Source organism: Desmodus rotundus, chromosome 6 (assembly GCF_022682495.2).
Source record: "Desmodus rotundus isolate HL8 chromosome 6, HLdesRot8A.1, whole genome shotgun sequence".
Taxonomy (NCBI): Eukaryota; Metazoa; Chordata; class Mammalia; order Chiroptera; family Phyllostomidae; genus Desmodus; species Desmodus rotundus.
This window is the reverse complement of record NC_071392.1, coordinates 69,228,379-69,251,458: the sequence shown is the minus strand read 5'-3', so window position 1 is coordinate 69,251,458 and position 23,080 is coordinate 69,228,379. Positions and strand designations below refer to the sequence as shown.

Sequence of the window (23,080 nt, the reverse complement as noted above, 5' to 3'; positions counted from 1 at the left end):
CCCCATCTTGGCTAGAATCCTCTGAATTACAAAATTTAGCCTTAAAATATATTTTTAAAAATTTTTTATTGTTATTTGATTACAGTTGTGTGCCTTTTCTCCCCTTCCCTCCACCCCACCCCAGCCTTAAAATATTGTATCTTAAACCAGATTGATCTGTAGAATAAAACTTAAGCACCTAAACTATTCTATTATTCTTTCTTAGTTTATCAATAACAAAGTTAGTTGTTGTTTCTATAATTGACAACAGGGTAGAGAAAAGTCAAGTGATTTTAAGAGCTCAGCAATTTGCAGCATCATTTGGAATGGTCAGCATAATTTTACAGAGAAGAAATGAATCTCAAGGTATATGTGCAAAGCCTAAGTGAAATATTATTTTGGTTTCAGTTTTGGGTTTCTACATAAATATAGATGAAAATATACATGAAATATACATGAAAAGGAGAACGGGATTTCCATTATTTTCTGACACTAAGAAGGTCCTTCTGATACTACGAGTTCAGTTTATTCCAAATTGGTATTGTTTGGATCTCCTTAAGCTGAAGGAATTTCCAAATATCCTACTAAGTTTTATTTTAAAAAATTGGAAGCATAGAGACTGACTTCATTCATGACTGTGATTCTAATTTTCTTAGTGGTGTCACAAAATACTTAAATTGAAATTAATTTTAAGCTATCCTTATTTAAAACTGTTGTTCAACAATTTCAGACCTGATTGCATAACCAAACCTGGCCCAAAAGTAGTCAAGGTGCAATACCAATGACATTAGTTTACTGGTTGAAAGACATTATTTGTTCGTTTACTGGACTTCTGGCTGTTGTGACCTGGTATTTCCCCTGTGAGGAAAGTACTAAAAGTGATCTGAGAGACTTACCATGTTTTGACCATCAGGAAGCATAACCACCAGCTGGGCATTATGGTCCCAGATCATCCTCCAGAAATCCTTGATGGTGTGGAGAAGGGGATGTTGGGTGATGATAAACTCATTGCTCTGATAATAACCCTACAAAATCAAAGAGAAGATAGCTAGAACCCTGACATATGACTCTAAATATTCAGAAAACATTTATAAATTTATGGCATTTAAAAATGTATTTTATTGATTGTGCTATTACAGTTGTTCCAATTTTCTCTCATTTGCCCCTTCTATTCAGTACTGCAGTTCCCTCCAGCAATCCCCCCCTTAGTTCATGTCCATGGGTCATGCATGTAAGTTCTTTCGTTACTCCATTTCCTATACTGCTCTTAACATCCCCCTATCTATTTTGTACTACAAATTTGTGCTTGATCCTTCCACCTTTTCCCCCATTCTCTCCCTTCCCCATCTCATCTGATAACCCTCCAAATGATCTCCATATCTATGATTCTGTTCCTGTTCCACTTGTTTTCTTAGTTTGTTATTTGGATTCAACTATTGATAGTTGTGAATTTACTGCCATTTTAATGTTCATCATTTTAATCTTCTTTTTCTTATCTAATTCCCTTTAGCATTTCATATAATGGCTTGGTGATGATGAACTCCTTTTACTTAACTTTATCTGGGAAGCACTTTATCTTTCCTTCCATTCTAAATGATAGTTTTGCTGGATAGAGTAATCTAGGCTGTAGATCCTTGCTTTTCATCTCTTTGAATCCTTCTCACTAGTCCCTTGTAGCTTGTAAAATTCCTTATGAGAAAGCAGCTGACAGTCTTATGGGCACTCCTTTGTAGGTAATTGTCTGCTTTTTTCTTGCTGCTTTTAAGGTTCTCTCCTTATCTTTGATCTTGGGTAATGTAATTATGATGTTCCTTGGTGTGTGATTCCTTGGGTCCAACTTTTTTTGGACTCTCTGAGCTTCCTGGACTTCCTGGAAGTCTATTTCCTTTGCCAGATTGGGGAAGTTCTCCTTCATTATGTTTTCAAGTAAGTTTTCAATTTCTTGTTCTTCCGCTTCTCTTTTGGGCATACCTATGATTCAGATGTTGTTATATTTAAAGATGTCCCAAAGGCTCCTTAGGTTATTCTCAATTTTTTGAATCCCTTTTTCTTCTTGCTGTTCTGATTGAATGCTTTTTTTCTGCCTTGTGTTCCAAATCAGTGATTTTATTCTTGGATTCTTCCCCTCCACTATTGGTTTCCTATAGATTTTTCTTTATTTCACTTAACATAACCTTCATTTTTCCCTGGGTCTATTTTATGCTTTTGACATACCTAATGAGTTCCTGGAGCATCCTGATCACCAGTGTTTTTAACACTGCATCTGATAGGTTGCATGTCTCCATTTTGTTTAGTTCTTTTTCTGGAGTTTTGTTCTGTTTTTTCATTTGGGCCATATTTGTTTGTCTCGTCATGTTGGCAGCCTCTCTGTGTTTGTTTCTGTGAATTAGGTAGAGCTGCTTTGACTCCCTTTCTTAGTAGCATCTTTCTTTGGCCCATCTGGATGAATGTGGCTTCTTTAATTCCTTGTTTGTCAGACTTCCAGTCAACACAATTTTCTGACAATTCTGAGTGATATTTGTTTTGTAGTCTATTTGTAATTTTTGCTATAGTTGTATGAAGAGGCGAGGCATGTCTACCTACACCTCCATCATGACAGGAAGTCTATGGCAGTCTTTTTATTTTTACACTGTGTGATAAATGATAATGTGATTACTCTAGTCAATGTTTAGGGGCATTTACTACATGCCAGTTATAGCACTAAGCATTTTCTTTCCCTTAAGTCAGTTATTCCTTCCAGTAGTATCATGGGATAGAAAATGTGATACGTATTTTGCAGATGATTAAACAGAAGTTTAAGAAGTGTTGTGGTCAAGTTTATGCAGCTTTCAGCTCTAGGAGAAGACTTATCAAAATGACTTGTGGATGTTGTCTCCTATACTAGATAGAGTGGCAATCTAGAGGAGGGTTATATTTCTCGCTTTCCAGGAGTCCCAATGGCAGAGTGCCAAATTTCACACCTCTGGCAACAGGGCACTGTTGGTGTTCAGACACCCTGTCTTTGATGGGTGAGCGTATGTTTTATGTCAATTCATCATTCCTGAACCGTGTTTGGTGCTTGCATGCACTTATTTGCAGGTGTCTCCAGTCCCTGCATGCATAAAAGCATCAAGGAATGCTGTTATCTGTGGCTGCAGTGGGTGGTGGGCCATCAGACCTGACTTCCATCCTTCAGCATGGCTTCCCATGTCCATAGCTACTGAGTCAGGCAGCTCACCCTGGCTTCAGTTCTGGTAACAAGCTGGTAGGCCATCTCCCCAGTGACTTCTCTGACTTACCATGACATAGGAGGCATTGATGTAGTCTGTGCCTTCCCCACTCAGGGACGAAATGCCAACCCTTGACCTTTCCACTGCAACACAGAACATTCATGGTAAACAACCATGCTCACAGGGCTACACCTCCACCCTCCACCCCTAAATTGCAAAAAACAGGTATGTTTCTCAGGCTGAGTGTGATCTTTAAGCTAATTTTACTATGTACTTTGCAGTTTTAGGTGAGACTTCAGGTGTTGAATGTCCTGCTTAAAAGTCACATTATCTGGCATAACTACTAAAATATGAGTATATTGCTTTTGTCCTAAAATGTACAAATAATGTCAAATTACTTATGAGGCTTCCACTGTAAAAGGAAAAATGTTCTTTTTTTCAAGATTCAACAAAACCTACCAGGAATGATGGAAGAAGTTCTGTTCTTTTCCCTGTTGCATTGCTTTAGGGCTGTAGAATAGTCACTCTGTTGAATATTTGATTGACTCAGGAGCTGAGAAAGGAAGTCAAGGAAAATTACAGATTATTTCATTAAGTTACTCCAACATACACATACACTCATATACACACACACACTGCCCAACCAAGGTAAGATATTGAATATAAACATACCTGCCTTTCTTTCAAGAATGCCTTGAACCAAACCTTGTTTTAGGGAACGCCCTGGCACATCTATGTTTTACACTAGGAAAGATGAAAGCAGCAGAGAACATTTGCTCTCCAGTTTGACTTCCAGTTTTGTGAAGATCATCCTCATGGCTTCCTCTATGGGTGTGCACTGTCCATTTCTCCTACTTAAATCTGGCACAGTTGGGAGAAAACCGCATGCTCTGTGTGTGTGTACATACTGGATTTTACTCATTCATTTAGTACTCCAGCACATGAGTAATCTACTTTCCATTTACCTATTCCTCATTACTAAGTGTTCAGGTTATGTCCAATATTTTGCTATGTCAAACTTTGTAGCAATGTATATCCCATCTATGTTTCTGAATGGGCACACATGTGAGAGTTCATACAGAGAATTAAGTTTTGACAGCCTGACAGATGAAAAATGCTATGTTTTCAAAATCATGGTTTTGATTTGCACTTCTTTATTTATTGTGAGATGGGGAATTTTGGTGTCATCAGCCATTTATATTCCTTCTTTAATGACTGCCTTTTGATATTTCTACTTCACTGTCATTTACTGATTTGTAGGGGTTTTTACATCTTGAATGTAAACCTACAGTCTGTTGCAAGTTACTTTGTCCTCTTTAATCACATAGACATTTACATCCAATTTATTAAGTTTTCCCTTAAGATTTTTGTAAATTTTGTTTTTATTTAAAAAGTCCTCCTCTACCCTGGAGGCCTTTGAAAGTATTTTCCCATAGTAGTTATAAAACTTTGTTTTCACCTTGAGGTACATAAAATCCATACTGAATAATTTTAGTGTTTCATGTATGTTAGGGACCTAATTTTACTTGTTTCCACATTGAAATTGTCCCAACATTATTTATTTATTTATAAATTATTTTATTGTTGTTCAATTACACTTGTCTGCATTTTCTCCTCACCCTTCTACCCCACCCCAATATTATTTATTGATCAGTTCATCCTTTCCTTACTAATTTGTAATATCATATCAATCACACAACAATTTCCACATGGGCATAGTTTCTCTTGATTATTTGTCTGTTTTTAAATATTAATTATTACATCTGCATAATGTCTACCATATGCAATACAATAAATTTCTATTCCTTGTTTTTCAGTATTGCTTTGGATTTTTTGGCTCTTTCTTTCCTATGTTAATTTTATTATTAGCACTACGCTCTAACCAACTGAACTAACCAGCTGCCCTCTTAAGTTAATTTTAAAATTTCTATCAAACACAAAGCTTGGCATGTGATAGGTGTCTAATAAGTATTTGTTGAATAAATAGACATGCAATTTATTTCAAAAGAATTTTTATGAATAAACTTGAGTAAATACATTTTAAATACATTATTTATACTTAAGGTGTACACACACACATACATACCCCTACATTTTCCTAGTTATCATGTTGACAGGAAACAGGGTAAAATGCGTCTCTTTTTAATTCTATTCTGACATCATAATGGATATTTGCACTTGATCCTGGATTATCCCATGTAAGCTGTAGCAATCCTCTTATGTAATCGTGTAGGGGGAAAATCATATTTAAATGGGAAATCTGTTGAAGGTGGGTGATACACATATATTTTGTAACTTTTTAGGAAAAGCTATACAAAAACCTAATGTTAACATTTTTTATTTCTGTATTATCTGTTTCTGGAAGCGGCACTCTACACTTTTTCTTTCCTTAAAGTGATCCGTTATGGCTCATGTAAGCATGGCTGAGTAAAACATTTATGTTTTCCTGACAGCAGGTTCTAAGCTCAGCATTCTCCCCTGGTCTTTCGCATACTCCTCCAAAGTGCAAAGGGTGCTGGCTAGGATGGCAAAACGTCAGAGACAATGAATAGTTATAACATCTTCTCTGTTGTAGGCTGGGGAAAGAGAGAGAAAAGACCTGAAATCTCAGAGTTCGTTAACTAACTCTCCTGGGCTTTTCCAAGGACTTCCTAATTCCTCCTAGATATTTCTTTTTCAGACATTGGCCCTGTTTCTCTAAGAATCCTGGAAAGTAAGAGGTTAGTACAGGACTAACGTGGAACAAAATAACAGCCTCCTTTCCACTGGAAGCCTCTTCTCTGCAAACGCCCCTCCCCAGCTGGCAGGCCTGGTCACATCTGCTTTCTGAATTCCTTGCTGACTGATTACTGGAGGTCAAAGAGCCGGGTTGCAGGAGGAATATTGTTGAACAAGAACACCACCCAAAACCACGCCCTCCCCCCCCAGTTCACTGCCTTGTGCCAGGGTGAGTGGGGAAACGGAGCTGAAGAAGCTCTTGTGGTGGGGTGGCCTATTCTAGTCCAGGGGCTTCAAGTGAGGGAGATGTTTCTAAAGAGCAGTGTGAACAGCCTGAGCCACAGCACTCAGGCTTGAGTGGTCTGGGTTTTTCAAAGCAAAGAAAGCACTTGTACAGTCTGTATTATCAGTTCTGTCTGTTCATTCTGTTAGGCTCTGTGCCCTCCTTTCCCAGACCAAGTCTGCATTTACAAAGTTATTCTAGGGTTTCTGAGAACTTTTCCTCTTGCCACTCAAAATTAAGGTTCTCCTTGAAATTTACCACGTGGCTTGGCCTCCTTGCCTGTTGTAAAGAACAATACAAGCCACTGTGCCGACAGCACTCTCAACCCATCCACGTGGCCTTGTCGACTCAAATGCGGAGAGGCAGGCTCATTCAATTCTGCGAGGACACCCAAGAGGCTTCTGAAAGGACTCACCTTGAATTGTTTCTCGAGCTTTGTTTTGCCTGTGGGCCCAGGAATGAGGAGCGCATTGACATAGGCATGAATGTGACCGTCTGGCACTTCGGTCTCCTTGCTAAGTATGGCCTCAACCAGCGCATCATGAATGAAGACATACTGTTCCTGGTAAAACAAAGACGGTAAGGAATATTACTTCAGGTTTTTCTTGTGTGTATGTAGGTATAAAAGCAGTACCTTCCACTGACACACAGAAAGAGTTTTAAAAAGGGTGGAGAGAAACCTATGAAAGATTGCTTATCAGGCCTGGCAGGAAGTCAGGTGGAGGGAAGGAGGCAATGTAGATAGAACACAGCTCTTCTTAGCCCTCATCTCTTTATTTCTGGTGGACTGACATTTGTGGGAAGGAGGCAGGAAGGTTTAGGGAGGCAGAGCAACACCTTTCTGTCCATCCTTCAACTTGAGGAGCACGTCCACACTGTGCATGAGGACTTCCAGCTGTCTACACCTCGGATGGGTCTTCCCCTCTGCCCATTCCCGTCCTCCTTTTAGCCAGTCATGTAAAATTTAGCTCAATTATCTGTACAGTTTTTAAGAGTTATCTTCTCTTTTACCTACAGGACTCTTCTCTGGCCTTATGTGACTAGGATGTCATTTCCTTCATGGTATGAAATTTGGTTTTGTTTTAAAATCAACCATATATTTCTGATAACTTTCAAGTTGCACCCATAATTTTCAATTTCATTCATTTTTATTTAGACATAGTGAGAACAAATGCAGACATGTAGACTTTGTCCTGTGTCATAGGTGGGTAAAACGGATGGGCCAAACAAGAAATAGAAGAAATAGAATTTGATCCTAACTCATACATTTTTATTTATGAAAAGGAATCTATTCATTCACTATAGGCAGGAAAATCTTCAGGATTTTGCTAGCAAAACAGGTGTTGATTGATCTTCTTACCTATTTTCTGAATTTTCTCTGTCACTAGTGTTATTTTAAAGATATTCCCCATTTGGTCACAAAATAGACAAAATTTAGCTGGCCAATCCATGATTTATATGCAATTAACTGTTACTGGTTTATTTTGTTCCCCAGAAGATCTGTTGAAGCCCTAACCACTATTACCTCAGAATGTGACCTTATTTATAGAGTCATTGAAGATGTAGTTAGTTAGAATGAGATAGTGACTACTGTCCTTATAAGATGGAAATTTGGACACAGACACAGAGGGAAGACAGCTGTTTGAAGACAAAGGCGGAGAATAAAATTTTGCTGCTCCATCACAGCAATGCATGGGCACTAGAAGGTTGAAGACATAATAAAGGATCTTTCTCTAGAGGTTTCAGAGGCAGGAGGATGTTGCTAATACCTTGATTTTGGACTTCTCCCCCCAGAACTATGAGACAATACATATGTGTAACAGTTTTAAACCACTGGGTTCGCAGTACTTTATTATGGCAGACCCACCAAACTAATTCACCTGCCAATACAAACTCTGGTCTATCCAGCTTTAGCATTCTAGTGACTTTTACAACCCTTAGCTAAATAGTTATCCCTTTTATCATACCTCAGTTTGCACCAAATAATTTCTTTGTGAACGAATGTGTTTTAGGAAGCCAAACACGTTGACCGTGCCTTCGTGTTGAATTTGCTGCAACATACTGTCTAGCACAATATATGTGCCTGTTCTTCCAACTCCAGCACTAAAGAGAACACAAAGAAAAGACTATTTCTTTTTTTTATATTTCAAAAGCACAGTCCTTTTATTCTTTTTACCTTTTATTTTTTTTTAAATTATTTTATTGTTGTTCAACTACAGTTGTCTGCATTTTCTCCCCAACCCTCCCCTCACCCCATCCAAACCCACCTCCCTCCCTTGCTTCCACCCTCCCCCTTGGTTTTGTCCTGGTGTCCTTTATAGTAGTTCCGGAAAACCCATCTCCCCACTGTCCCCACCCCCCTCCCCCCTGGCTATTGTTAGATTGTTTAATTTCAATGACTCTGGTTATATTTTGTTTGCTTTTTTCTTTTGTTGATTATGTTCCAGTTAAAGGTGAGATCATATGGCATTTGTCCCTCACCGCCTGGCTTATTGCACTTAGCATAATGCTCAGGTTTGTCTTCAGATCATATAAATCTTTTGCCTTTTACTAAAGAAAAGACTATTTCAATGTCAAGCATAGAATAAGTTTTAAAATAGGTCACTACAAGCTGTCTCATAAATTAATTTCTTTCCTGAAGATGAAGCAAATGAGCCTCATAACAAATAATTAGCAATTCCAAACTGTAAGCAATTTAGTTGTTAAGCATAATGCTTCAAATAACAAAACCTTTGTTTTTTAAAAAAAAATTTTGCCACTTGTCAAACTGCAAAACAATCTCACTATTTCTGTTGGGGACATTTTATTCAATAATTACATTTGTTATTCAGTTTATACTATACAATGAAAATGTTATGTATCAGAGCATAGCAAATAGACAATAACCTGAGAAAAGTCAAAGTGCTAGCTTCACCAAGTTCTGAAAAGAAAAGGTCCCAGGGTCTGTATTGCCAGGTAGACATGTTTGTAAAGCTTCCGCATTCACGGGAAAAAGAATTTGATAAGGCTTGCAGCTGAAAACATCATTTCAGTGAGATCGTGAGGTATAAAGAATAACTTCAGTCATTTCTAAAGGGCCATTATCTACTGACTCCTTCAAAGACTCTACCGAAGGGACAGAATTCAGAGACAGGGATTCTTTTCAGAGGCTCTGACAAGTAGAAAGTGCTAGAGTGGAAAATAAGCACCTGCTCAGCACAATACCCTGTTCTTTCTCCATTTGCTCAGAAACAATTCCTGACCTTCAGGGCTAGTTTTCTCGCATCTTCCTGTTTCCCTCAGCTTATCTTCAGGCTAACAGATTAAAAAACTCAAGATAGGTCTCTCAGACTTTGTCTCATGAAACTACTGAGATAGGTAATTAGAATACGTCAGATAAGCTGTATATCAAAGGAAAATACCTGCTTGTACAAAAAACAGACACTGCTTTACAAAAACACTGCACATAGAAACGAATTTGATTTTTGTGGTCATGAAGCTTGGTATAGAGTCAACGTGCAGTAAACGTTAACTGCTCCCTTTATTTTAACTGGAATACATTACCTGAAAGCTCTAACATTGTTTCCTCTGTCTCTGACATACCATTGTTTCTTATCATCAACCTAGGCTTGGGAATTAAAATACTTGGGCCAGGAGGAGTTGATAACACATTCAATAATTAGAAAGAAATTGGGAAAGTGAGAAGGGGTTTTAGATCCCAAGCTGTTTTTAAACAACATAAAGCTATTTTGTCAAATTCCTCACACCCAGTGTGCTGGGTTTTCTCTAATGTAAACCTGGCATAATAACTCTACAAGAGACTATTAAGTCCCAGGAACAGGGGTTGCTCCTCAACCATTTTTATCGCATGCCAATACACAGGTTGGGCAAAAGTAGGTTCACAGTTGTTCATATGGAAAATAATAAAATAATTCATAAATAAAAACACAACACTAAGCTCTGTGTTTCACATACTCACAACCGTAAACCTACTTTTGCTGACCCCCTGTTCTGTAATAAATGTTTAATGGTAAAACACTGTTCTGCCTGCTTCACATAGTTAATAAGTTGAAACCCAACTGAACAATCAAATAAGATAATAAACATCGTAAAAATATCTGGTGCTTTGAAATATGCCACAATCAAATTCAGATTCTGTCATACACATCTCCTAGTGATCAATATTTATGAAAAGGGGCATGGAATGTCATTGAAATTACTTCATGAAATCATTCCCCCTTTAGCAAAATCTTGGTTCCACTGCTTCCCTTGTTATTTTCAGAAGCAATTCCATGGATTAGAAACCCGTCTCTGAGTCTCACCTGCAGTGGACAACAACAGGCCCCACTGCGTAGCGCTTGGCATGGGCCGCCTTCCTGACGAAGGTCAGCACGGGCAGCGAGTACTCTGGCACTCCCATGTCAGGCCACTGCGTGTAGTGGTACTGCGTGACCACACGCCCATTGGGTCTTCCTTTCTGGGAGCCCTGAAAGAGACCAGACGGCTAGTAACAGGCATATACTCACAAACACACACGGAGCTCTTAAACAGCAACTGAGGATTCAGAGCTTGATGTTGGCAGTCCACAAGGAAGCAGAAATGTACACTCATTTGTGATGGCTCATTTCGTGTGGCAACCTGGCCCGGCCGTAGAGGTCTATGGTTTGGTCAAACACCAGTTATACCAGATGTTGCTCTCAAGATATTTTTAGATGCGATTGATATTTTAACTCAGTACACTTTGAGTAAAACAGATTATGCTCCAAATATGAGTGTGCTTCATCCAATTAGTTGAAGGCCTTAAGAGGAAACTGAGGTTTCCAGAAGAGGAAGGAATTCTCCTCAAGTCTTTAACACAGAAACTCTGTGTGAATTCTAGCCTGGGGTCAGTGAATCTCATTCTCTCAGCCTCTCTCAGGCTCTCCCTCTATCTTTCTCTCTCTCCCTCCCCAACAGCCTCCCTCACTAATACATCACTGTTTTGGACATTTTTCCCCCTTCCTTACTTCAAGCTCTACTAATTTTAGTTGAGTGTGCAGTTCTCAAAGGGGCAGGATTTTTTCCCTTGCATCGCATCCACTGCAACCATCAGCGCCATGACCAATCTTGTGCCAAAGCCACAGCTGGCATTTAGAGACTTGGAAGGAACCTGTGGGATTGAGGTGTGGCTGCGATAAGAACTCTTAATGCCTTTAATTAAACACTCTTTACCTTACCTTGGTTATACCATCCAGTCACTTGAAAATGGACCAGATGTGTTACTCAAATGAGGGTGTCTATTATTTGTGGACTTACCTTTTTTATCTTTGTGTTTCTTAGAGTAAAATTCCTCACAGTATAATAAGCAAGGATTTGAACACTCTTCTGAGTGACCAGAAAGTTTCCATACTCTTCACTACCATCAGCAGGCCAGTACTGGTCACATTTTCTCTGCAAAAGGGAAAGTAGAGATGCTATTTCCATGTCCAAATGCTTTATGTAGAGTAGTCCCTGAAATTTGTGAAGGTCTGAGACTGTAACAGGAATGGACTCTCTCACTGTTCCAAATGTTTCTTTCCTTTCTAAGTAATTGTAGATTGGCTATAGATGAGACCAAAGACAGAATCACAGAACTGAAAGGGACTAGAAATGATCTGGTCCAGCTCCCTTGTAGATGCAGAAAGTGTGATCAGGTGTTCTGAGTCTCTATGGAGCCAGCGCTGGAAGACAGCTCTTCTGAATGAAAATCGCACTGACTCTACGTTGCTTTGCAATGAGCCCCATTTACTTTTCTTGCAGTATGAAGAATGCATTTCAATAGCAGACGACTTGATTTATAGTGAAACTTTTTGACTTATAATGTTAACACTTTTTCTTTAGCTCTCATACTTATTAGAAAGCAATCCTGATGAGCTCTCATAACTTTTGCTGCTTCCTAATGCTGACTCTATTAAAGGCAATTTAAAGCACCTCAGATCATTCCTTTGGGGATGTCATAATAGATTACACACACACCCTTCCCTTCTCCACGAGGTTTGTTATCATGACGATGACTTCCACATTATGCTCCCATATCATTCTCCAAAAGTCTTCAGCTGTGGATTTCAGTGGGCCTTGGGCAGCAATGTAAGCTTTCGGTCTGTTGTAACCCTGAAGAAACAAATGGACAAACATTTCTTATTAACTGATTTGTTTGCCATTAACCATCTAAGATTTAGGTTTTTAAGTCATACATTTTTTTCTATAAAACAATAAAAACTTGAAAAGCTGGAGAGACTTGATAGTGCTAACAAATATAGCAACTCTTCTTTAACTATGGGTTTTTGTAGAAAAACGGTGCACAATTCTTTGTACCTTCAGCATAAGTACATTTCATCTAAGTCTATGTATTGTGCTTAATATCTGGTCCCTAACTGTGCTGCTTTGAAACATACTTCAGGCATTGGGGCTTAATTGTCTACAACAGTTGGGAATCCTCTGATGTTGTTTCCTTACCCTCTTCTTGGTGGAACTGAGCAACACTAATGATTAATTGCTATCCTTCCCTTAGCATCCATTGCTGGCCCAGATGCTTTACAAGCATTGTCCGTAATCCATAAGATACATGCAAAATGGAAGCATCATCCTGATTTGGAGATGAGGAAACTGACACTCGGAGGAGTTAGGTGGCTTTCCGAGCTCCCACAGCTAGCCAGTGGCAGAGCTGGGATTCAAAGCCACTTCTGACTGCCCAGCCCATGTTCGATATGACATACATATTGCCTTCTCTGGAAGCATGAAGTGGTTGCTATAATGAACCCACTGTATATTTATATTTGGTGCTCACTTTTTTGAAATCAGTGTCCCACAGAGAATAAAACTGAAGGCAGCAAGATTGAGAGGTCATGGTCAGGAAAATAACATTTCCGCTAACATTCTAATGACCACAGTGAAAAACCAGTAAGTCAGTGGTCTGTAGCCCCTGAAGAGTTCTAAAACAGTCTTCAAAGCTGGGTATCCTGAGGGATGCTCAAGATAATGAAGGCTGATAACTGGTTTAGTAGTTATCACTCTTAGCCAGAACCACCTTGGAAAGTTTTCAGTCAGGACTCATTGATCATCTGCTATCTACACAGCACTGTCCCAGGGGTCTCGAGCATCCAGAATAAGCAGTGGTCTGGCCATTCAAATTGAAGAGGTTATGAACCTCTCTAAATATATCTGTATTTATATCTATCTATCTATCTATCTATCTATCTATCTATCTATCTATCATCATCTATCTATCACCAATCTATCTATGTATTCTACCTTGAAGATACATTCCCAGCACGAATTCCTCTCTCATCTAGAAGATAAGCCAAATACATGAGCTTAGCTATTATTCAATCAGAAATCCTTTAGACATGGAATCTCTCACCACTGATTATTATCTACCACATATAACATGCGTTAAATACTAGTATATGTTTGATACATAATAAATTCTTATTCTAATATAATTTCCATAATATTTTAGTTAAAACATGCTTACATCAACATAATTGGCATTGATGTAATCAGTCAGTTTGCCATCTTTTTCAGCTAGTTGTGCAAGCTTAACTCTACTATGATCATCTGTAATAAAAAAGAAAATATTTCATTATAGTACTGACTACTTTTTAGCATAAAGTTCCTTTATATATCATAATAATTTATCAGTATAATTAAATTCAATGCAAATATAATTTACTTCAGTAGGCTTTTGGGGGTACAGAAATGGCAAAGATAAAGATAAAATAACAAAATCTTCTTCCTTCAAGAGGTTTTCTAGCATAGAAGGTGAGAGTGGACATATACACAGAAAAGAATGCTCAGGTATCAATAGAGATGAAAAGTAGTAGGGGGACATGAAGGATGAACCTGTATTGATTTGGGATGATAATAAGCATTTTTGCTGAGATGAACCTGAACTTGGCATCTTAGCTGGGTATCTAAAGGTGGATGCTGGGGCTGTGAACTGGGGAGAGCACTGGCAGGAGAGAAGAGTGATGGGGGTCTCAGAGAGCTGAGGAGCGGTGGCAGGATATATGCCCTGAAGATGATGGAGCTAAGGAAGCAGAAGGGACCAAGGAAGTTTCTGTGAATGGCTACAGCAAATGGCTCTTTCAAGGGAAGAAGCTCAAAGAGAAACTACGTCAAAGGTGGACAGGAGAAAAGTTGTCCAACAACAAACATGGATCCCGCCCTGTCAATATAGGGAATGAAAACTGGTAACTTACACGCTGTATAATGTGGTATTTAAAATGTGTTGAAATGAGGAGTTTGGGATTAACTTCATTTCTACAGAAAAACTAATTATTTGGAGGAACTACAGAATGAAAAAGGAATGAGTTACAGGAAGGAAACTTGGTGGTTTCACAGGACAGACTCTTTGTTCTTTTCAAGGATGAAGAAGTGAGTATAGACCAAACCATGACAAGGTAAAGAGATACGCAGGGATATTAATGCTTTGGTGGCAACAGCATCTCACAAAGGTGCAGGGATATGCACAGAAATCATGTTTGGCAATGTAACAAGGGGTGCAAGGCCAGGCTCACCCAATTTTCTATTTTGGTTCAAATATATTTTTGATGGATGTTACTGGGTAATTTTTTGTTTTTCTTCATCTCTAAAGTTGGATTGTTATTACCTATTTTGCCAGGCTGTTTCAGGGAATAAACAAAATAATGCCTTTACAGTGCCAGGCACATAATTGTGTTCAACAAAATGATCGTCTCCATCCTCTTCTTAATTACCTCTGGGTATTTTCTATTCAGCTTGTAGAGGGAACAGTTTAACAGCTTCACCCTCCCCAAGAGCAGCTGAGTTTTTATGTGCAGCCACTTCAGTTGAGGAAGACACACATGAAGTGGAACCTTCTACTAAAAAAATAAAAACTGGTGTAAGCCCTGTGGAAAGGAAGGCAGCACCTAAGTGAACTAGAAAATGTGCTAATAAGAGGGAGGAGAGTGCAGCTTCATTGGCTTCCAGAAACTAGAATGGGGCCAGAATTTAAATAACCAAGCTGGTAATACCATGTTCACATGAATCTAGGGAAGCACATGGAATAAATAAAAAGGAATGTAAGTAGAAGTTTAGGAAGGGGAAGGGAAGATGAACTGTAGGAGGTGGAGGAGAGGGAATATAAATAAAAATAAGAGGAAAGAGATGTAAACAAGAGGTGCTGTAAGCAATTGTTGAATTATGTGGTACACATGAAACTAATATAATGTTGTATGTCAATTATACTTCAATTAAAAAAGGTGGTAACTTTTAAAAGATTTTATTTGTTTATTTTTACACAGAGGGAGAAGGAGGGAGAAACAGAGGGAGAGAAACATCAATGTGTGGTTGCCTCTCACGAGTATCCCACCGAAGACCTGGCCCACAACCCAGGCATGTTCCCTGACTGGGAATCAAACTGGTGACCCTTTGGTTCACAGGCCAGCACTCAATCCGCTGAGCCACACCAGCCAGGGCAAAAGATGGTAATTTCATAGGAAAAAATTACATAAACTTGCATTAAGGAAAAGAGCCAGATAACTTTTCATTGAGAAGAAAAAGAGAAACCATGAAGAAAATAAAGGGAAAAAAGGAATCCAACTAACCTTTTTAGGACCCCAGGAAGAAAGGCAAGAGAGGGAAGAAAGGGTGGAAGGAAAAAATAAAGTTTAAACAAATATTACTTGGTTAATAAATTCACATAACAGTAAGTAGATCTCAAGTGCAAATAGGACCATAGAATATAAATAAGGACAGAAATCATAAGAACTAATAATGGAAAACATATTTGCCAATCATGCTTCAGACAAGGGTTTGATCTCCAAAATATGTGAAGAACTCATGACTCAACACCAGGAAGACAAACAACCCAATTTAAAAATAGGCAAAGGACCTGAACAGACATTTCTCCAAGGAGGACTATAGAGGACACATAGATATATGAAAGAATGCTCAATATCTCTAGTGATCAGAAAGATGCACATGAAAACCACAATGAGATACCACTTCACACTAGTTAGAATGGACATCATTAATAGATCAACAAGCAACAAGTGTTGGAGAGGATGTGGAGAAAAGGGAACCCTAACACACTGTTGGTGGGAATGCAGACTGTTGCAGCCACTGTGGAAAGCAGTATGGAATTTCCTTAAAAAACTAAAAATGGAATTGCCTTTTAATCCACTGTTTCCACTGCTGGGATTATTACCCTTAGAACCCTAAAACACCAATTTAAAAGAACTTATGCACCTCAATGCTGATAGCAGTGTTATTTATAATAGCCAAGTGCTGGAAATAGCCTAAGTGCCCATCAGTAGGTGACTAGATCAAAAAACTGTGGTAATTTACACAATGGAATACTACACAGCAGAAAGAAACCTACCCTTTGCAATGGCATGGATGGAACTGGAGAGTATTATGCTAAGTGGTATAAGCCAGGTGTCGAAATACAAATACCATATGATCTCACTATAAGTAGGACTTAATGAACAAAACAAACAAATGAACAAAATATAACCAGAGACATGGAAATAAGGAACAAATTGACAGTAACCAGAGGGGAGTGGGGAGAGGGATAATGGGGAAAGAAGGGGAAGGGTCTAGTCAAGGAACATGTACAAAGGACCCATGGTAATGGACAACAGGGTGGGGACTGACTGGGTTAGTGGAGTTTGGGGGGGGGCAGGGGAGAGCAACAGGGGAAAATTGGGACAACAGTAATTGAACAACAATAAAAAAAGAAAAGAAAAGAAAAAGAAAACACACGCACAAAGATTTCAAGTTCACGGGGCTTGAAGAAAGGGATGGATTAAAATTTAGTTTGTTTTATTTAAAAGAAACAGGTGTCATTAATTACAGAGTTATTTAAATTGGAGCGATACATGTGATGTGTGATCTAACACAAATCTTACTCCCTGGTGTACAGGTCCTGAAACAGCTGCAGTGAGTCTGCTCTCAGAAGACGTCAGGACAACGTTAAATAAAAGGCACAGACAATGATAACACAGTTGGGGCTGAGTTAAGGACATACTTACAGGCAACGATATTTATATATCGGTTCTTGTGCTTATTGTCGGGGTGATTGGAGCTGTCTGCTGTAATACCTAAGTCAACAGTACAGCTCTGAACTTCCTGTAGAGAAATTGTACGTGAGACAGTTTAACACATATCTTTTCAAATGAAGTGCCTTAAAATATAATGAGGACAAAACAAACAAAATAGTCTATCCACAAAATTTTACATGTTACAACTATTTCTTGGCTAAAAGAAAATGCAGTGAAATAATGCCTTACCTGGTAAAACTCTTTCAGTGTCTAATGAGGGAATGAATGCCAAAAAAGTAAAGAAATCAAATTCCACAGCACACGACAAATGAGAAAAAAAAGCGTTCATATTAGGTTTACAATGGAAAACTATGATCATGCAATAAATACACTTGTCAAATACTAACAAAATAGAATGTTTCAAACAGATGCATGCAAATCAAAAATTCAAATAATTTTGGAACTTTAAAATTATGTAAAAGTTAACATTTTAAAAAAGGGGATAATAATACAATGAATTTTTTTAAATGCAGATGAGAAGAATCGTATATTTGATGGCACATTTTATCATATTAGTCAGCTTTGCTGATATTGAAATATAATTTGGTCACTGTAGCACTATTTGAAACTCTGAATTAGTGTTACATATTTTTGTTTATTTTGAGTAATTTTAAAGAATAAACTGCTTCCTATTAGGTGGTTTGTAACAGGTTTAGGGTTGCCAAAATGTTAAAAATCTCCAAAAACTTTTTAATCATACATTCTAGTGTATTTTGAATAAAAATTCAGATAGCATTACTTTCTATATATTCAATTAGTATACCTCTTTTTAATTTAAACTTTACTGGGTATAGAAAAGTTACTTCTGGCAAATATCTTTCAATGTGAACTAAAATCCTTTTTAGAGATGTTTGTTAAGTATATTAATTTGGAATTCACAGTTATTTAATATTAAAATAATAACATGAAACCTTATAAATTTTAAGAAAGTATATAACCCAAATATGAATCTGATTCAATCAGAAAATGGCTCAGCCTATCTCCAAATAAGCTTTTGAGGATTTTTTTTTTGCAACAAGTCATTTGATTCTAGATTTAAACACTATTTAATATATGAACCACTTAAGAGGTGTAGCATTATTAGTTATTAAGATAATTATTAATGAAAACTTTTCTTGACTCAGACTGTAAGTTAAAAGCAACAGAATTAAGAAAACATGTTTTGACTTTATTGTATTAATTTTATTATTACAATAGCTTGATAGTATTCAAGAAGATTTTACAGTGTGAAAGCTATAAATCTGTTTTTTCACAGAGGCTATCAGCAACTTTATTATAAATTGTCTATTTTTCCTAATGGTTTTTAATATTTTGGAAATTAGACCTATCCTTGACACATTCTCCCTCTTTCAATTATGATTTTGTTTGATGTGAACCTGATAGGCTTTATGAATTAACATCATAGCACTCAGTAAGTCTCCTAAGGTGAGAAAAATTAATTTGATGTTTTAAATATGTAATTGTTACTATTATTCTACTTGACTTAGTCATTATCTCACACTGCTTTATTATTCAATGTAGCTATGACTGAGGTTTCATTTAAGATTAAATGAGTTGACTATTTTTAATGTAGTAAATCCATACCACATTTCATTTCTATTCTTGTGATTTCTAAAAGCTTTCTAATCTATACCATTTTCCTTCTCTAAACATACCTTGGATGATGTGACTCTTGGGTAGCAGTTCTTGGGTGTAATGGTAAGAGTGGAACACCCTCTGATCAGGATCAGAGCCCAAAGTGCTTGAAAGAGAGGGTCCAAGAGTACTTGGGGACTCAGGCAGGGGAGATGGAAAAGCAATCTGATACTTCCTAGAGAGGAGGGGTTGGGGGAGGCGAGGCTGGAGATCCCTAGCTTTCTGAAATGGAAAGGACATGAGCTCTAAAATCACAGACCTGGGTTTGAATCCCAGCCCTGTTATTTATTAGTTGTTAATTCACGTTGTGGAAGTGGATTTCACTGGTAATATGAATAGAAATGAAAACAAATAACTTCCAGAACTGGATGAAGGTTGAATGTAGAATCACCTAGTATAGTAAATTTACTTATTTTGAAAAAGCTGCTAAACTGACAGTTCAATGGGCATATTTCTCTGTTCTTCATAAGAGAATTTTAAGGGCTATTACTAGAAAAAATTTCAGATTGTAAAGTTTAAATGTTTTTTTAGAAATGTATATTTTCTTGAGAAGAAGATGGGATTTTACTTTGTGTAATATTTATTACACCTGTATAATAAATGTTTTTGTATTTATACTGGTACAATATTTATAACAATTTATATGTACTTTGAAAAGCATAACATTTTGTAGTTTAGTATAAATTATATTTAGAAAATTAAAAGGAATCAGTGTTACTAATGCAAATTATTTTTTTAAAGAATGCTGAAAATTGTATTTTATGGACGACTAATAATGTTTTCAAATTTTTCTATTAGTACAACATGACTTTTTAAAATGGAAGACCAATTTTTTAAATAATATGATAACCATCACACATCTCCTAAAGACATAATGGTTATGGAACTAATATTCACATAAGAAATGAAAATGGCTTCATTGTCATTATGTCAAGAAATAGTGTACCGCTGAATCTTTCAAGTCTGCTATTTTCTGTATTACTTAAAATAAATATAGTAAAATCGTACCTCAAATTCTTCAGTAAACCCACTGCTTGCATGTAAGTCTGCAACATGCTTTGGGAAGTGCTTTACTGGAATTGCTCCAACATCATCTAAGTGAATAAAAAAAGGAGTTTGGAAAGGGTAATTCAACATAAATGAATGTGCTTCTCATTTATAAGGATTTTTTAGGTTCCTTCTTCTAAAGCAACTTCAAAGTTTAATTATTTTTATAATCCAAATTTCCATTTTTCTCTGTATTTACTATAAATCATAATCTGCTATTTAAAATTCTAATTTGACCAAGAATCCCTTTCCTGTTTCTACTGTAAAGAGAAAAGAGTTAATTCTCAATATTAAATTATAAATATCAGCAAAGCTTCACTTCTTATTAGCAAACTGCATCTCTTTATGGGTAACTCTCTCTAACACGAGTGGGAGTTACATGTACATTCTAGGGAAAAATGCAGAAATAATATGCTATCAAGTTTACCATAGACTAACATGATACACAGTACAATTTTAGTTTTATAAAATTGTATAGCTAATGTCTCACTGTTAAATAGTCTGATTTTTATAGTTGAAAACATTTTCCCTTCACTTTACAAATAATAGAGAATATTTATATGCAGACTATTCATTGAAAATGCTGTCCAAAATCTGTGGGACTTTGAATCTTGAATATTTCAAGAATTTTAACTTGAAAATATGCTACATAAACAAAGTCATTGAATCTGTTAATTAATTGTGAAGAGGACAAATTATTTCAACAGGCTCTATTTTTATTCCTGGAAAGAATTTCTCGAATTAAACATATTACTAGTTCACAGTATGCAATTTCACAAGTGACTTCTCTGACAAGGAAACATCAAACACATTTCACTAGAAACAGTTATTTACATCAACAGATGTTCAGCATCTATCCTATTTAATATTTTAAGCATCAGTTACCAAGAATTAGTTGATTAAAAAAAATAGAATCCATCTGTTCTCTCTCTTAGATGTCTGTACCTGAATACTAAACTTGAATTAGCCAGTTTAGCTTAAGAGACACTAGACAAAGATGTAATGTCACCTTCACACCTACAGAAGGATCTTGCCTGAACGTAGCTATTCTTACCTATTTATAAAGTAGATAAGAATCCAGAAATAATTTGTCATATCAAAATCATTGGTTCTTCTACTACAGGCCCTTCTACCCATTGATATTATTTATCCTGCACAGGCAACCTCTTTGCACAAGCAAATTGACTACTTTTTATCCCAGTTGGGTTATTTTGGTAATTTCCTTAATGAATTAGTCTGCAAGTGAGTGAGACCCATGTGTCTTTATTCTCTGACTTGATGTGAAAACATGCACATTTGGGGGATCAGGAGTGCACTTTTGAGAGCTGCAGGTGAAAAGAGGAGATGCTCTTGATCACCACTCTGAGAAGCAGAACAGGGATTTTGGATTTCCTGAACAAGGTCCTGATTTTGGATCATTTTATATATCGTCAGTAATAACTTGTGCTAGATTTTGGATAATACTATGGTTACTTTGTACACCAATGCTGTCGGGGTATGTAGAAGGGGTATGTTTGAAAGTGAAGGGACTCAAAATGCAATAGATAACAGAGCTGTCAGTCTCAAAATTCCTAATATGTTAATAAGAAATTGTGTTGTACTAAAATAAATACACAGAAGTTTAATATAAACTAGAAACTAGAAATAAAACAGTAGCAATTGACAGCATAGATTGATGAATGATGAAAAAGCCAAACATTTCTGATACCTATGCCTACTGAAAATTACAAAGAAAATGGTTTTCTCCTTTTTTCTTCTATTTTTAAAGTATTTTTATTGATCATGCTATTACAGTTTTCCCAATTTTTCCACCTTTATCCCTCCTCCGCCCTGCCCCCAACCCTCCAGCATTCCCCTCCCCACTTAGTTCATGTCCATGGGTTGTACATATAAGTTCTTTGAGTCCTCTGTTTCCTATACCATTTTTTATCTCTCCCCATCTATTTTATGACTACTAACCATGCTTCTTCTTCCCTGTACCTTTTCCCCCCTATTCCTCCCTTCCCCCTCTCCACTGAAATCCTTCCATGTAATGTCCGTTTCTCTGATTCTGTTCCTGTTCTGGTTGTTTGCTTAGTTTTTGTTTTCATTTAAGTGTTCTTTTAGATTCATTTGTTGATAGTTGTGAGTTTGTTGTCATTTTATTGTTAATATTTTTCATTTTCTTTTTCTTGGATAAGTCCCTTTAACATTTCATATAATAAGGGCTTAGTGATGAGGAACTCCTTTAACTTGACCTCATCTGGGAAGCACTTTATCTGCCCTCCCATTCTAAATGAAAGCTTTGCTGGATAGAGTAATCTTGGGTGTAGGTCCTTGCCTTTCATGACTTCAAATACTTCTTTCCAGCTGCTTCTTGCCTCTTTTGAGAAATCAGTTGATAGCCTTATGGGCACTCCTTTGTAGGTAATTCTCTCCTTTCCTCTTGCTTCTTTTAGGATTCTCTATTTATCTTTAATCTTGGGTAACTTAATGATGATGTGCTTGGTGTGTTCCTCTTTGGGTCGAACTTCCTTGGGACTCTCTGAGCTTCCTGGACTTCCTGGAAGTCTATTTCCTTCTCCAGATTGGGGAAGTTTTCCTTCATTATTTGTTCAAATAAGTTTTCAATTTTTTGCTGTTGTTCTCCTTCTGGCACCCCTATAATTTGGATATTGGAACACTTCAGGTTGTCCCAGAGGTTTGTACAAACCTCTTCACCATTTTGAATTCCTGTTTCTTCATTTTGTTCTGGATGGATGCTTATTTTTTCCTTTTGTTCCAAATCGTTGCTTTGACTCTCCTTTCCTTCTTGTCACTGTTGGTTCCATGAATATTTTGCTTTATTTCACTTTGGGTATCCTTCATTTGTTTTTTCATTTTTCAACCAAGCTCAATCAGTTCTGTGAGCATTTTGATTACCAGGTCTTTAAATTCTCCATCAGATAGGTTGGCTATATCCTCATTGCTTAATTCTCTTTCTGAGGTTTTGCTGTGTTCTTTCATGTGGGCCATATTTCTTTGTCTGGGCACACCTGCTAAGTTGTAAGGGGGCGGGGCGGGGACTTAGGTATTCACCCCAGGCAGGGCCAACCTCCTTGCTGCACTTCAGGGCTGCCTGTGGGGGAGGGGCCAGAGAGGGAACAATGCAGCTCTCCTGCTGGCCC

The 23,080-nt window shown here is 37.2% G+C and overlaps 1 protein-coding gene across 2 annotated transcripts in view; it reads right to left on the bottom strand.

Moving 5' to 3' along the window:
- PTPRZ1 (protein tyrosine phosphatase receptor type Z1) overlaps positions 1-23,080 on the bottom strand; it is a 191,326-nt gene that overhangs the window by 9,961 nt on the left and 158,285 nt on the right. The window contains exons 15-26 of one of the 2 annotated variants that reach the window (XM_045191159.3): positions 19,896-19,981; positions 17,442-17,462; positions 17,184-17,280; positions 13,661-13,743; positions 12,163-12,297; positions 11,464-11,598; positions 10,491-10,654; positions 8,157-8,292; positions 6,605-6,751; positions 3,648-3,741; positions 3,258-3,331; positions 876-1,004 (exon numbers count right to left, since the gene is read on the bottom strand). In XM_045191159.3, the coding sequence (XP_045047094.2) occupies positions 876-1,004; positions 3,258-3,331; positions 3,648-3,741; positions 6,605-6,751; positions 8,157-8,292; positions 10,491-10,654; positions 11,464-11,598; positions 12,163-12,297; positions 13,661-13,743; positions 17,184-17,280; positions 17,442-17,462; positions 19,896-19,981 (1,301 nt within the window). The remainder of the gene's footprint in view (positions 1-875; positions 1,005-3,257; positions 3,332-3,647; positions 3,742-6,604; positions 6,752-8,156; positions 8,293-10,490; positions 10,655-11,463; positions 11,599-12,162; positions 12,298-13,660; positions 13,744-17,183; positions 17,281-17,441; positions 17,463-19,895; positions 19,982-23,080) is intronic. The other variant, XM_053926660.2, reaches the window with a different exon arrangement.